We start from the raw sequence: 14,706 nt of genomic DNA, 5'->3' as shown, positions 1-14,706 counted from the left end.
GTCGGCTGCGGCGCCGGCGGTGTCTCTGCGGGTCTGGTTACAGAGTGCGAGGCGGGAGCTGCTCGTCGGAATGGCTGGGAGTCAGGAAAGGCTGCTCCGCGCTGGAGCTTGGTTTACGGGTTCTTGCGAAGGCGTTTCCCGCTCCTGTGGCTGCGCTGGGAGCTTCGTCCCAACATTTCGGAACTCAAGAGTGAGCCGCCACGAGTGGGGCGGGAGACTGAAAATGGAAAACCTCTGCAGCTGGGGGGGGGCGGCAGACCTTCAGTTAGGATCCAGACGTGCTTCTGTTAAATAAACTGACCTGTCCTGACCCCGTAATGTGGATGATGCCTGCTTCGGGTGTCACAATAGGGTTATGTGTCGCCGTGCAGCATCAAGTCTATTTTACACTGTATCGCTTAATCCTATGCTTTATTTGTTATTGTTTTACTTCACACTACAGCAGTAAATTCAAGTTCCGGTGGTGACGGAGAAAATACCCGAATTAAAGGGATTGAAGGGGCACGGTTCACCCGTCGCTCCTCCCAGGTGCGGCGCAGCAGCACGGTCTGAACTACAAGTCCCGGCGTGCACGGCGGTGCCCCTACTGACTGTCGTCAGTAACAAAGCGCGCCACGAGTGGCGGAGAGGTGTGGGTGGGTTCGTACCAATCGGGTTGCGGCGTGGTGGGTGGTCCTGGGGTCAGAGCGGGCCCCGGTGGAGGTGTGTGCGCGGCGGGCCCCGCTGCTTCCCGTTCCTCGTGCAGGCCGTGTCGCCCCGCGGGCGATGAGGCCACGGGGCTGAGCTGCTCGGCTGGGGGCCTCTTCTGCTACGGTACGGGGCCGGGGAGGGGAGCGGGCCGCGCCGGCGGGCGAGAGCGGGGGGCGCTGGAGAAGATGGGCGGGATGATCCTGAGAGCGGGGCGGCGAGACCGGCGGAGATCCTTCCTGCGCTCCCTAGCCGCGTCCCGGAGCTCTCCTCAGCCAGCTGGGCCTTAGCCGGGCGAGAGACGCGGTAGCTGAGCCCCGGGGCCTTGTCGCAGCAGGGCTGTCAGCTCCGCCGCTTAGGGAAGGCTCAGCATGACAGTGGAGGTGCGGGGCTGCGGCGGCTCCTCTCCCGGGCCTCCCCCTGCAGGATGCGGGGCGGAGAGGGGTCCAGTAGAGAGGTTTGCAGTGCTTTGTTAAGCTGTGATCTTAGAGCTGCGAGGAAGGAGCAGAAAAGAGCCAGTGCCTGGCTAACTGCTCTTTTCGGCACCAAATTCTGGGTAACTTCTTAAAACTTTTAAAAGAGTGTAATTTGGGTGTTTTTCTTGATTGTTTGGTTTTTCATGAAAAATACCGGGAGTCATGTTTTTCCTAAGATTAGTTGTTGCAGGTGATGGAGAAAGGAAAGGGCATTTTCTTCTCACCTGTGGCTGAGGAGAGAGGGAAAAGGGTCTGGGGAGGACATGAATGTGGCCTAATGACATAAGAGGGGGTTAAAATTTGGCTTGATGCTTTTTCAAGAGTTTAGAAGGAAAAAGGAAGAAGACTGTCAGAGTGAAGAGAGTTGTAGGAATGATCTGGTGCTGAGGACGCAGAACTAGAAGTCAGACACTTTGGTTAGCATCAGCTCCACAGCTGCCTTGATGTTAAAGTTTTGCATAAGTTCCTTTGCTAACTATGAAAAGTAATTAATAATATTTAACAGAGGCTTGGTTTTCTTTTTAATTGAGAGTTGTCTGCTTTGGAAATATAAATTATTGGTGGAGCTGCTGTATCTCACAGTTGGTCTCTTTTGAACTTGTGATAGTCAAGAAAAATGGCCCGGAGACTAATGGTTGGTATGTACTCCACATTAGCACTCCCTTTCCTGAAGGAAGGAGATTAACAGCATTTTTTTCTATGTGAAAATGTCAGAAATTATCATAATCGAGATGCATATTTGTGGTTCGTTCTTTTGGGCGAGTGTGATTAGTTTGTGTTGCTCGAAGGCCTACCTTCAGTCAGAAAACTTTGTACAATAGTATTTGTTTGGGAAATGATGCTAAAAGAATGTAACCACTTAACATATTTAGTTAATTTTATTTTTATGCACGGGAAATATGGGAGAGCACAAATTAACAATACATATTTACTCACACTTCTGTGCCTTAGGAAATGTTAATGGCATGAGTTGGTACTGGCAGCACCAGGACCACAGTTAGCATTTAGTTGTTTCAGAGGTACATAATTGTTCTTTTGCAGGAATCTAGGTTTTTGCACCACAATGTAGCATTTTCTTTGAATAAACTTATACTTTTGTTGCCTCTTAAGTAGTTATTCCTTATTAAACAACTCTGGAATCTGATACTCTCAAGCTAACACGTGTCTGCTTTGAAACTGATCTGGTGACTTGGACTTTGGCTGGAGCAAGGCATGATGTGCTTGCTTTCTTGTTATTGAGAGGGTACTAGTGAAAAGACAAAACCACCCTGAAACCCAGCCTCTGAAACTCTTTTGGCTTTTGAATGAGTGTGGCATTTAATATATAGAGCCAAATTAAAGCTTACTGTTCTTGACACAGTGCTCATCTTTTGCTGGGTTTTCTGGTTTATTTTTGTGTAAAATTTGATTATTGCTAAAGATACTCTGAAAATATGTATTATGATTATACACATTCTTATACAGAAGGGTGTTTATAGACTAAATTTAAGGTGCCTTGTGTGTAAACTATGGATTTCCTGGAAATATTTTAAAGTAGTGGAAAAGAATCCACATGAATATACTGCTGTAAAAGCTGACTGGTCTGAAATGATACACTGGAAACAAATCAGAATATTATTAACCAAACCTAGCTGTTCTCTGCATAGGAGGTTTAGATTTCCACTTTATAAATTTCAAGATCCACATTCTTATCAATCCCATCCCTCTTCCATGAATTCTAGTCCTTGGGGTTTTTTAATACTTTTATGCTTGTAACAAATCAGTGCCTTTGTGCTTTTATCTGTTTGAATTGATGATAAATGTTGTGGTATTAGTAATTGATTTCCCTGCCCCCCCCCCCCCCCCCCCAGCAGGTATTTTGTATGCATGGTGCAGGAAAAATGAATTCTACTATGAGTGAGGAGCCTGATGCACTCTCTGTAGTTAACCAGCTCCGAGATCTAGCAGCTGACCCATTGAACAGACGGGCTATTGTTCAAGATCAAGGATGCCTGCCAGGTCTTATTCTGTTTCTGGACCATCCCAACCCGCCAGTTGTCCATTCAGCTTTGCTGGTAAGTATTCTGGGGATAAGTTTGTATGTGTGTGGGATGTTTTTTAATTTTGTTAGTATATTTTTAAACAAGTAATAAGGTAAAAAATAAAACATTTTGTGTTCTGTTGATGTCCTTTATGCATATATTTTAAAAAACATGTATTTAAAAAATTGTTCAGCAGTGACACATTATTCCAGGGGAATTTATGGAATTTTTTGGAAGAGATTAATTTAGTTTGAATTTTTTCCTTAATACAGCTATTTCATTTTTTCTGTGGAGGGAAGTAAGCACCCTTTATTCTCCTTCTTAAGATGAAGCTGTGGAGCTTTGTAAATACACACAGTGATTTGATATTCCTATTGTAAAAAGATATAAATCACAGAATAATTTAGGTTTGAAATGACCTCCAGAGGTGATGTAGTCCAATCCTGTACTCAAATTAAGGGTACTCAGACCGTGGCTCAGGGTCATGTTCACCTTGATCTTGAACACCTTGAAGGATGGAGATTCCATTACTTCTCTGGCTTTACGTATAAGTATGCATTATTTATACAATTAAGACTTGTCTGTGTCATAATTATGTATTTTTCATTTGTTTTGCTTTCATAGTAGATATTAGTGGACTTCTTGGAATGATTTAGTGTCTGTGATACCTTTCTGGGCTCACAAAATGAAGACCTATAATCCAGGAGACATGTGTCCTACTAACTGCTTTTAGGTTAACCTTGCCATAGCATTTACCAGATCATAATGTTCTTCACTGGAAGAGCTTCGAGTTGAGTTTACAGTTCTTGGGAATATGTTGCACTGTTTTTCTTCCCAGTGTGGTTTCCTTAGATTGTGGTCTTAAAAAAGTATCTTGTTTGAATGTCTCGCTCTCCTTTGCTTTGCTCCTTCCAGCTGCATTTTCACTGCCTGCATGAGATTCAGTAATCAGTCTGTGATCATGTTACAAAATAAGCTGTACATGAAAAGGACTGACTTTGTCACATTGCTGAGGGCTAATGCAGCTTGCAGTGTGGTTCCGGAGCTGCAGATACTACTCAAGTTGTGTTGTAGGGACATCTTGTTGCATGGGGAGACAGCTGTGTTGTTTAGTGGTCACCTGCAGTTAGAGTGGATTAAAATTGGGATTTAGAGGAGACCACGCTAAATCCCAGGACCCTGGCTGTAGGGTCAGAAATGCATTAGTTTACTGTGAAAACATGTTTTTTTTCTGCTACTTCAACTCCTTGTATTGATTAGTTCTCCAACATCTTAGGTTCTGTAGCATTTAGTATTTTTGCTGATAACCTTTTAGTTTACGTTTTCTGTATTTTTCCATTCTGAAAGGTCTGTTTGTTTTGGTTTTGTTTTTCTGGCCATCCCATTGATCAGAAAGGTGCTTCTATTTGAATGGGAATCATTAAATGTAATGATTTTCCATTCAGTTTGTACCTAATAAAATGATGTACAGCACTGACTTTGTTTCTTACTGTGTTATTCCACAATTCCCATATCTGCATGAATCATGATAGTTCCTTATTCGACTTATTTGATATGTTGTACAATCTTTTGGGGGTGGGGAAAACCGGACATCCTAGTGCTAAAATGTCAGGTCACTCAAGTTGGTCTTATTTTAGTGGAAGTTACAATTGTGTGTAAAGAGTTTCTAGCAGATGGAAAAGAGACTGCCTAAATTTTGACTCAAATATTTAGTTGTTAGGAGAATGTGTTTTTTTCTTTGTCTGACAACATTACACCCTTACTAAATTGCTTGAACAGAGAATAATAAAAATGAGACTTTTTCCACCATTAGGGATACATTGCTTGACATGAGAGATGGCTCATGAAAAGGAGGACTGACATTTTGACTAGGACAGTGTTAATATTAGGAGGATCCTGCAAATATACAATTGTTGACTGGGGTCAGCAATGTGAAGCTGTGCAAAGTGTCTACCTTGAAAGCCAAAGAAACAAAACTTGTGCAATAAATTAGCATAAATTCACAGTTTAGATAACAATAACCTAAGCAGCTTCCTGCTGCTTGTATTCTTATTCCTGCATGGAGTTATGAATATTGCAAGTAGTCTTTAGAAGCTTATAAATGTGGTGGACCTGTTTCTGTAGACAGTAAAAACTTGGTGATGGATTTTCTAGTACTGGGGAAGCCCATATAATGGATGGAAATTATGCTAGAAGCATAATGTATAAAAATTACTTTAGATCTCAGATCACATAAGTGTTTGGTGGAAGGGACTTCTGGAAGTCATTCACTTCAGCTTCCTGCTTGAATTGGGACTGTCACCGACACTCTATCAGGTCAGTTGTAGCTTTGTCTCCTTGATTCTGCAGTGCCACTAGGTCATCTGTTTCAGTGTTGAACAACTTTCAGAGTGAAAAATCTTGTAGTATCTGATTTAAACTTTCCAAGCTGCAGTTTGTAGCTGCTCCCCATTGTTACGTTGTCTGCTGCTGTAGAGGAAAGTTTGGCTTAATTATCTTTGTAAAGGCTTTTTAACTAGTTGTAGACACCTATTAGATTGTCCCTTAGACTCTCTTAGCCAGTACAAATAAACCCAGTCTCTCAGCCTTTTCTCATAGATTAGATATTCTATGCTTTCTGTGTATTTATAAGAAAGCTCCCTTTTTTTAATGTTCACAGTAGGTGATACTACTTTTATTTTGTTACTAGAGCTCACATTGTGACTGTTTTGCAGGTGTGCACTAATAAAAATGAATGATAATGTGCTCGACATCTTGCTGATTTGCTGTGGTTCTTTCTTTTAGGCCCTCCGCTATTTGGCAGAGTGCCGTGCCAACAGAGAAAAGATGAAAAGTGAATTGGGTATGATGCTCAGCTTACAGAATGTAATACAAAAGTAAGTTTATGATGGGTTATTGGATCCAAAGACAGTGTGAATGTAGCATTCTGATGCAAAGGGAAACTTTGACTATTAATTTGTGTAGCAAATTTTTAATACTGTGTTCTTTCATGTTGAATTTATGTGCTGCAAGCAATTAATGGTTTTTATTTTTCAGTATAGCAAAGTAATTAGACCATAGTCTACAAAAAATATTCATTTGAAAGTAATTTGCCAAACAGATTTCTTGCCCTTGTTACAGAAAACTAATTTTGTCTCTTCCCTTTAGGTTCTCTTTTAATCCTTCTCATCATTGTATATGGGTGTCTTGCACTAGCGCATTAATGAAATAGGTTGGCATCTGCCACATTTATCCTCTTGGAAGTGAAATTGTATATGCAATATATTTGTTTCAGTGTATTTTCGAAGGTATGTATTTGCACTTCTGTACTGAGGAAGCATCTTGCAAGTGGAGTAGAAGTCAGTGAGATTTGCGGTGGTTTATTAATTTCTTGGTAGACTGGTTCAACTGGGTTATGTCTCAAAATTTGCAGCTGTTGGATCTTCTTAAGATTGTTAACTCTTGGGTCTTGGATACTGGCACATGTGTGAGTATATGCACACTGGAGAAGATGCACATGTGCACTTACAAATAGAAATTAATATGATGCACTAAGATGAATCATTATTAACAAAAAAACCCAACCTCCTTCAAAGATTAGTCTGTCATAGCAAGAATTAATTTGCCATCAAGTTACTAAGAGATGCTTATTTTATAGGGAGCTTGATAGCATTTTGGTTAATTGGACTTTTCAGATATGAGGGACAGTTTCATGAGGGAGGAGAAAAGTCATATTGCTGCACTGAGACAAATGTTTAAAACTATTATTTAGAAAAGATGTAACACAAGTAAAATTGGGTATTAAAGATTCAAGTGGAAAGCTTTTGAATCTTTTATGCGTTAGCTGAATCTCTGATGTATCACTTGTGGTATAAGTTACAAGTTTCTTTTAGAAAAAAAACTGGGCTCGACTTTGCTAGTTCCTTCATCCCGTAGTCCCTCTGTTTTTGCTGGTGTATCTTTTGTTATTCTGTCTCTCTAACGTTGCTTATCTAAAGGTGTGAACCTGAAGAATTGGAGGGGAACTTCCTATCTGTCCACAAGTCCTGTGTGATATGTGACCTAAAGGAGACTAAAGCTGTTTACCCTTGAGTACTTCATTAATTCTGCTGAAACTAACAATATTATGCATTGGCATGAAATTTAGCATTGTGCCTAAATATAATCTTGTTATTCACCAGGTACCCAAAACACAAGGATTTAAGACATGGCTTAAGCGGGGCATCGAACTAAATTACTAGAATTCAGAAGAGCGTAGGTTTTTTTTTGAGTAATGCAATAATAAAACTTTTTTAAATGGTAGGTGTTTTTAATAGGATGTATGGGGAGGAAATGGCATTAAGTCTTACAGTGGTCACCTTTTCTAAAAGACAAACATAGTTAAGGTAAAATGCATAGAAGTCTTTGCTACTTTTCTAATAACAATAAACACCGAAATATTTAAGCAGCAACAGGAGCATATACTTTGAAAGAACTTTCTTTTAGTATAGATTACGTGTCTGTTTAGAGCACAGAGACATCCTTAAGTTGCTGAAAGGGGAATGCTAGTTCATTATCAGTCTCTGCATCTTATAAATATTACTTAGGAAACAGTCATAATTAAAACTTGTTTAAAGAATTTTATAGAAATCTCTTCAACTTTTTTTTCTATGTTTCAATTTCAAGGACTGAAAGTGTGAAGTTCAGAAACATGCAGAAAAGGAGGGATAAGTCAGTAAAAACTGGAAATCTTGTAGGTGTTCTTTTTTTTCTAGAAGGCTCATTGGCAACAGTAAGAACATACATTTAATTTGTATGCTTGTAACATTTGGAAAGTGTGATATCATGAAAATTTAAATACATAGCATCTTCAAACACAAGACTTTGTCATGTGCTTGTCAGGATTTTAGGCTTTCACATTGACAGGAAATGCTGAAGCTAAGTTTTGTGTTGCCTGCAGAAATATGGAGAAAGATGGTAGAAAAGTCCTGAAAAGATAAATGTAGAATTATTTTTGTCACAAGAAACCAATGTTTTGGGGCTGTGTTTTTTTTGTTACAAGGTCTGTAGAGGAGAAAACAAGGTCCTTTACCTTCTTGAGATCTGCTTCACAAAATGCAAATACTAGCTTTTAATGGGATTTCAGTTTACCAGAAGATGTTGTAGTCCTTTGCACTGAAACTAAACATTAATAAATGAAGTAATAAATGCTTTGGTAGTAGATATCATTGTCTACTTCCCAGAATTTGTGGATCTAGCTCATCGCTCTATCTAGTCTAAAATCTTTTTATTATTTCCACAGTTTAATTTTGGGTTTAGCTTTTTTTTGTAATGTGTTTATAAAATTGTGAACAAACTATATGAAGAGATACGAACTGCTGTCAGTACTGTGCTTTTCCAGTTATTCTGCGGTTCTCTGAAGCGAGGCAAAACCCACCATGTTCTGGATCAGAAGTTGTAGTCACTGGCGTTTTGCTCTTGACAGCTTAAGCACATCCTGTGGTCTGAATCTTTTCCTTTCATCAAGGATTTTGTAATTGTCACTGTTCACTTTCTTTGACTTCTCACTTAACTGAATAATATTCAGTGGCTTTCCTTGTTCTGTACTGAATCGTGACAAACTGTATTCTGCCACTGATAAAGCTGTCTTACATCTTTTCAGGCAATGAAATGGAGCTTGTGTGCATAGAGGCAAGTTGCAAACAGAATATTTGTCATATTTCAGACTAAAGTTGATGTTCAGCAGTGCTGAACTGACACTGTGCTTAGGAAGTCAAGAGTTTTAGAATTCCAGTTCTTTTTTGCTTTCAGTTATGTAAATTCTGAAATTTAGGGCTTTTCTTGTCATGTGAGTGTCTTTTTTTGGTAAGCCTTGGAGGTCTCTGTATTAGAGACCTCAAGTTCAGGTATGGAATTTCTTGCCATAACCTGCCTACGGATAACCAGTCTTAACAGATCTGCAAATGGTCAGTGCCATTAACTGGAAAATAGTTGGACTTGGTTTGTTACTTATGACTTCTTGTAATGGTACATAGGTTGCTCAGGCACAAACCAAAACCCTTTTGTTGAAAGTAGTACACAAATAGTGGAAGAAGAATATAGCACTTGCTTAAACTCATTATCCTGAAGGTAAGGTACTGTTTCCTTCATAAGACTACTGAGGTTGGGAGTTTAAATTGAGAGTTTAAATTGCCACTGGTTTATCTAATGATAAGCAGTAAATTATATTCTGTACTGCAGCATGGAAAATGGGTAGGAAATATTTGAGAGACCTTCAGGTTTAATTGTAGTTCTTTGAGGTACCTGCATGTTTAATTTCATAACTTATCAGTCCCATAGAATTATCTCATCACCTTTTTGGTATTTGCTTATAGTAAGCATTATAGCTCACTTGTGAAAATCAGTTTGCTGCTTAAAAGGAATGTTCAGCTAACTCCTTAGTTATTGATACAACATTTCACATAAGGAACAAAGGATAAGTTTGAGGTTCATTGTGACAGTGATTCTCAAGATGTATGAGCACTAGATTTTGCTGACAGAAGAGTAACAGATTTTAGATGTAGAGACTGAAGCCTATAGGCTCTAGAAAAGAAATATGAAATGTCAGCTCTGAGGCGTGCAGAATGAAAATCTGAAGGCAGTGAGATTTCTACATATTTAGGATTTCTTTTCAGGCTGAACTTGATTTGGAACATGTATATGACTTTCTGAGATACACCATAGGAAAAGCTTTATACAATTCCACGTTTTCTAGGACATGTGAGGAGCTGTTCAAGTTTCATGGAATACTTCAAAACATTTTTCAAATGTAAAAAATTCTGTTGCCCTATTCTATATTTACCTTTTTTTTTTTTTTTTTGTAATGGGACATTTTTCTTTTCATCTGCTTCTGCTTATTAAGTGAAGCTTGGTCCATCTTCATATTATCAGCTAGGAGCAGTAACAGTGTTGTAGAGAAATCAGACCTTTAAAATCCCTCCCTGCAGGTTTCCAAACTTCCTTTTAATATTTTGTTTTGCTTTTTATGGCTCATACTGCTTTATTATAGTTACAAAAATGTTTCACTCCCTTGCCAGGTGACTGAGTACTTGGAAATGTATGTATAGAAATGTATGAGCAAATAGGTGAAAAGAAGAGGAGAAATTGAGGCTCATTGGAGAATGATGTTTCATTGTATTCCATCAGTCATCAACAGTTATTTAATACTGAAAACTAGTTTAGTTGCTGGCTTTATGAATTGTATGGAGGACTTATTGTATCCGTATGGACTTTATAAAATGTTATTAGCAGCTTCTAGAATTAAAATTAATTAGGATTTATAGCCTACAAGGAAAGACTCTAATTTGTGTTCAGAGTGAAAGTGACTTTTGATGGACAGTGAAGGTCAAAGTTCATAATTTTTCATAATCTCTGTGAGCAGCATGATGATATTGTTTAAACATAACTAAACGTATTTTAAAAAAACTGATGAAGAGTCAATACACTAAATAGCTCTAATTATGGAACAGCAAATTACTGAGAGTAAAATTCCAATTACTTAGCTAAAAGAGCTTTTCAAGATAGTCTTCCTTTGCCAGGGTGTCAGATTTAACAAGCTGAACTAAATCCAGTGCATTAATCAGCTCTTCCAATTTATTACTTGCCTAAGAAGATTAGGGCAATTAATATGTGTTTAATTAGAATCCCTTGCAGGTCTAGTAAAATACATGCAGTCTGTAATTGCTGACTTCTTACTCAATTTTAATTTTTGGTAGCCTTAATTACCTGTACTTTTTGAAAATTTAATTATTTGTTGAAACCAGCAAAGTTTAAATTTATTATGTTGGACCAAAAAAAGTGAAAAATAAAGCCCAATATTTCAGGAAGTGTTAGCTGAAATTAACATGTTAGGGATGCAGCATCAAAAGGGTTTTCTAATTTTTATTGTGTGATATGCTACTTCCCCCCCCCCTCCCCCTTTTTTTCCCCTTTTTCTTTTTTTTTGTGAGAAAAGAGGATTGGTTGGAGAAAGACAGGGCAAAGGCCATATATTAATTAGTAAGAAAGTGAACTACATCTTTAAAGGGATATCTGATGACAAAAGGGATGTTGCCATTTCAGAACTGGCTTCAAGATAATACTTTATGAGAAATTATAGCTAAAATTTTGTAGACTTTTTGCATTTACTGCATTTATACATTTATGCCATTGATTGGAATACTTAAATTCTGATCTGCAAAGGAGAAGGAAATAGCTTTTTACAGGCTGCGGAGATTTTCTATACCTGAATCACTTAGTAATGTTATTTTTGTAATCCATGGTATGTGGGGCTTTTTTATACATCAGAATTGAGAAATAGTTGAGATTGGGTAATGGGATTCTGTTACAGGGTTATTTTTGGAATCTGCCATGCTTGTGATTCTGTACTGAGAAGTTGTGTTTTTGGAGAAAAGCATGGTTATCCTATGGCTTAGATATTCCTGTGAGCAGGAGCTTCCAAAAACTTTGGTTTTAGAAATTATTTACAAATTGCAGTGCATCACCTGAAACAAAGAGTAACGCACACTTCTCTCTCTTCCATGTTAACATTCCTGGCCTTCCCTTTCCTGTTATTTTCCCAAGCCTCTGTATTTTACTCACTTTGTTACATTTTGTCTATTAGAAGCAAAGTGCTTCTAGAAAACTACACTGCTTGCTGGTGCATCTGTTTGGGCTGTGGGGCTCCAGTCAATTCAGTGCTCTAGCAATGTGCTTGTTAATAATAGATGCTCACAGCAGGAGGACATCTGTGGGCTGTTTTATTCAGCATTGTTAAGCAAAGTGGCTTAATATCCTCCTCCCCCCACCCCTAGTTTCTTTAGGGAATGTTTTATTGTATGTTTGGTAATCTTACAAGTTTCAGAAATAGTTTGGTGTTTGAAGTGACTTTTGAAAAAGCATCCTCTTCCAAAAAAAAACCCCACCCAACAAACCCCAATAAAATATTAGGAAACGTAGGAAATATCAGTATGTCCTCTTTAAATACACGGTGTTAAATATACAGTTGAATGCTCCTTTTCTCTGTCAAACAGCTTCCTGGGATTTGGAGGAGATTATCTATGGGAAGGAGTGAAGGGGTAGGGGGAGAGGATGGGGGCAATGCTGTGGGCTATGTAGGTCGGTAAGGCATGTACTCAGTAAAAGTTCTTGCTCTTTTTGCTTGTGGGTCATGATAAACTAATAAAGAGTTCAGAATTTCTCACAGTTAAATTGTTTTAAAAGTATTTCAAGACTTTTTGTTTTATTTCTGTTCCTGTGCCCGCATCAGTGTTGAGATTTCACGTATCCTCCATAATGCCAAATATATTACAAAGAGTAACAAGCAGTAAACCATAAAAAGCAGTAATAGAATCATAGGATGGTTAGGGTTGGAAAGGACCATAAGATAATCTAGTTCCAACCCACATGCCATGGGCAGGTTATGAAATGGTGTAAAATCCTAATTTTACAGTATTGGTGTTAACCTGGATTTTAGTCATGGTATAATGGGCTTTCTAGGAGAGTTTTATGGGGTTTGTGAGATAAGAAAGTAAGGTTTAAAGGCTTGGAAAGATGGACATTGTTTGTAGGAATAGTTCAAGACTTGACTGCCAACAGTTCAAATGTAGCTAGTAATTTACATGTTGAGTATTACTGTGAATTGATATTTTTCAGGGATTCATAGAAAGTAGCAGTCATATAAATAACTGTTCTAAAGGTTTATTATGAGAAGTGTGATTTAGGATGATGCGATCGGGGGTTTTTTTGTCTTTGTGTGTACAATTGGTTACTGAAAAAAAATGTGAAAGCATGGCCAAATGGAAAGGACTGAGCTGTGCCCTACAGGATGTGCTCAGATGTTCTCTCAATGTACTTCTGATGTTCAGTTTTGATTTTTTTTTTTTTTTTTTTTTTTAATCTCAGGACCTCTCTATAGTCAAAGAAATATTACAAAGTCATTGTTTCTTCCTGACACAACTTCTTAATGTATAGTGAGCTCTATACAATCAGTACTGATTCTGTACTTAAAACTTTAGGTGGTTGTCAACCTCTAGATTTGGCTTTTGTGTGTTTGTATTACTGTTTGTTTTATTCTGTCATGTGTCTATAATTCTTATTATAATGTTTCTGACTGCAGTGGAATCCATTTTGGTTTCATGTCTTACTTTCAAAGCTACTACGTTTACCTTATAATATCCCACTAGATACCTGGCATCTGTATCACGGCTGCCGGTTGTGTGGCTTTTCATCATTTGTTGTCTGTCTCAATTCATGTACTATATATATCCAAAGACTTTTTAATATACCGGTTCAACACGATACTAATTCAATAGCCTAGCTTTTAGTATACTAGTTCAATATATTTGCACACTGAGTGAAGCAGTGAACCAGCAGCTTCTGTAACTGGTTTCCATGCAGTGCTTGCAGTTGCTGTGGAGCTTTCTTGGTATGTCTCTGACACTGTAGTGCTTGCATTTCAACACCTTCATCCTCTTTTTTTGATATAAATATTTTATTTTCTTGATATTTAGTGAATTCCAATTAAATTAATTGATAAATAATGAGGTTTCAAAGTAATCATTAATGCAGTGTTTTTAGTTGGTCATTTATGTAATGTCAGATTTAGAGACTGCCTGTTCTTCAAAATCATGGCCTTCGGCTGGTTTACAATGACTGCATTAAGAATGTGATAACGCTTAATACAGGACATGTAACTTGCTACTTAACAGTTGAAGTACCTAATTTCTACAGCAGTGATTTATATATGGTATCTGAAAGGGTACGTTATCAAATTGTAGGTTCTTAAACCTGGAAAACACTTTTCAGTGCCTCCTACTAGGTAAACAGGCGTTACTTTGGTGGTGTTTCTTGGCAGAGAGAGGGCCACGATCATAATTGCTTTGAGTGCTTTGTATTTAAATGTGAAGAAATGAGTTCATAAGTTAGAAAATAAACTAGTAGTTGAAGGCAAGAAACTAGAAGTTATAGGCAAATTGTGACAAGTATTGCAGAATGGGGGGGATAAAAAAGAACTTTGAAACACTGGAAAAAAGGTGTGTGAAGTATAAAATAACTTTTCTAAAAATACATGTCTGTCAAAGCCTTTGGTCAGTGTCTTAGTCAATTTCTTTATTTAGAAAATAGCTGGAGCAGGGGGTTAAGTATTTTAGAAAGTAGTGTAAACTTAAGGTGGTTTTATTCCTGTTTTCCTGCAGACTTGTATTAAAACAAATACGGAACTCTTGAGAAACATAGATTATAAAAAATGAAATGGTTCACAGAGTGTAGCGCAATGTTCTGATATGTTAAAAAAATAGAAGCTGATTTGGCATTTAGCTTATTACTGAGGGTGTGGTGGGGGGAAAAAATACCATCATGCTAAACTCGGTGCCTCAAACCCCCCTGACATGGTATGCCAAAAGGCAGCAGTCTTCTCTTTAAGTGGCAGGGTTCAGTACTGAGGTTGAAGGGAAGAGATTTAAGTGAATTGGCAGAAGAGTCAGGAATGGTAATAGCAACACAGGGTGCCTTTACTACTCAATAAAACTTGTCATCAGCTGGTGTGG

At 38.2% G+C, this 14,706-nt stretch overlaps 1 protein-coding gene across 2 annotated transcripts in view; it reads left to right on the top strand.

Annotated features, from left to right (window-relative positions):
• The first annotated feature begins 643 nt into the window (after window positions 1-643).
• The window catches only part of ARMC1 (armadillo repeat containing 1), a 30,630-nt gene continuing 16,567 nt past the window's right edge, over window positions 644-14,706 (top strand). Inside the window, exons 1-3 of one of the 2 annotated variants that reach the window (XM_065668355.1) lie at window positions 644-813; window positions 3,017-3,217; window positions 5,969-6,060. In XM_065668355.1, the coding sequence (XP_065524427.1) occupies window positions 3,026-3,217; window positions 5,969-6,060 (284 nt within the window). In that variant the 5' untranslated portion in view covers window positions 644-813; window positions 3,017-3,025. Of the gene's footprint in view, window positions 814-3,013; window positions 3,218-5,968; window positions 6,061-14,706 lie in introns of both variants that reach the window. The other variant, XM_065668356.1, reaches the window with a different exon arrangement.

Source organism: Lathamus discolor, chromosome 2, assembly GCF_037157495.1.
Source record: "Lathamus discolor isolate bLatDis1 chromosome 2, bLatDis1.hap1, whole genome shotgun sequence".
NCBI classification, from domain to species: Eukaryota; Metazoa; Chordata; class Aves; order Psittaciformes; family Psittacidae; genus Lathamus; species Lathamus discolor.
The sequence above is the reverse complement of the archived record's forward strand: the minus strand, read 5'-3'. Positions and strand labels throughout refer to the sequence as shown.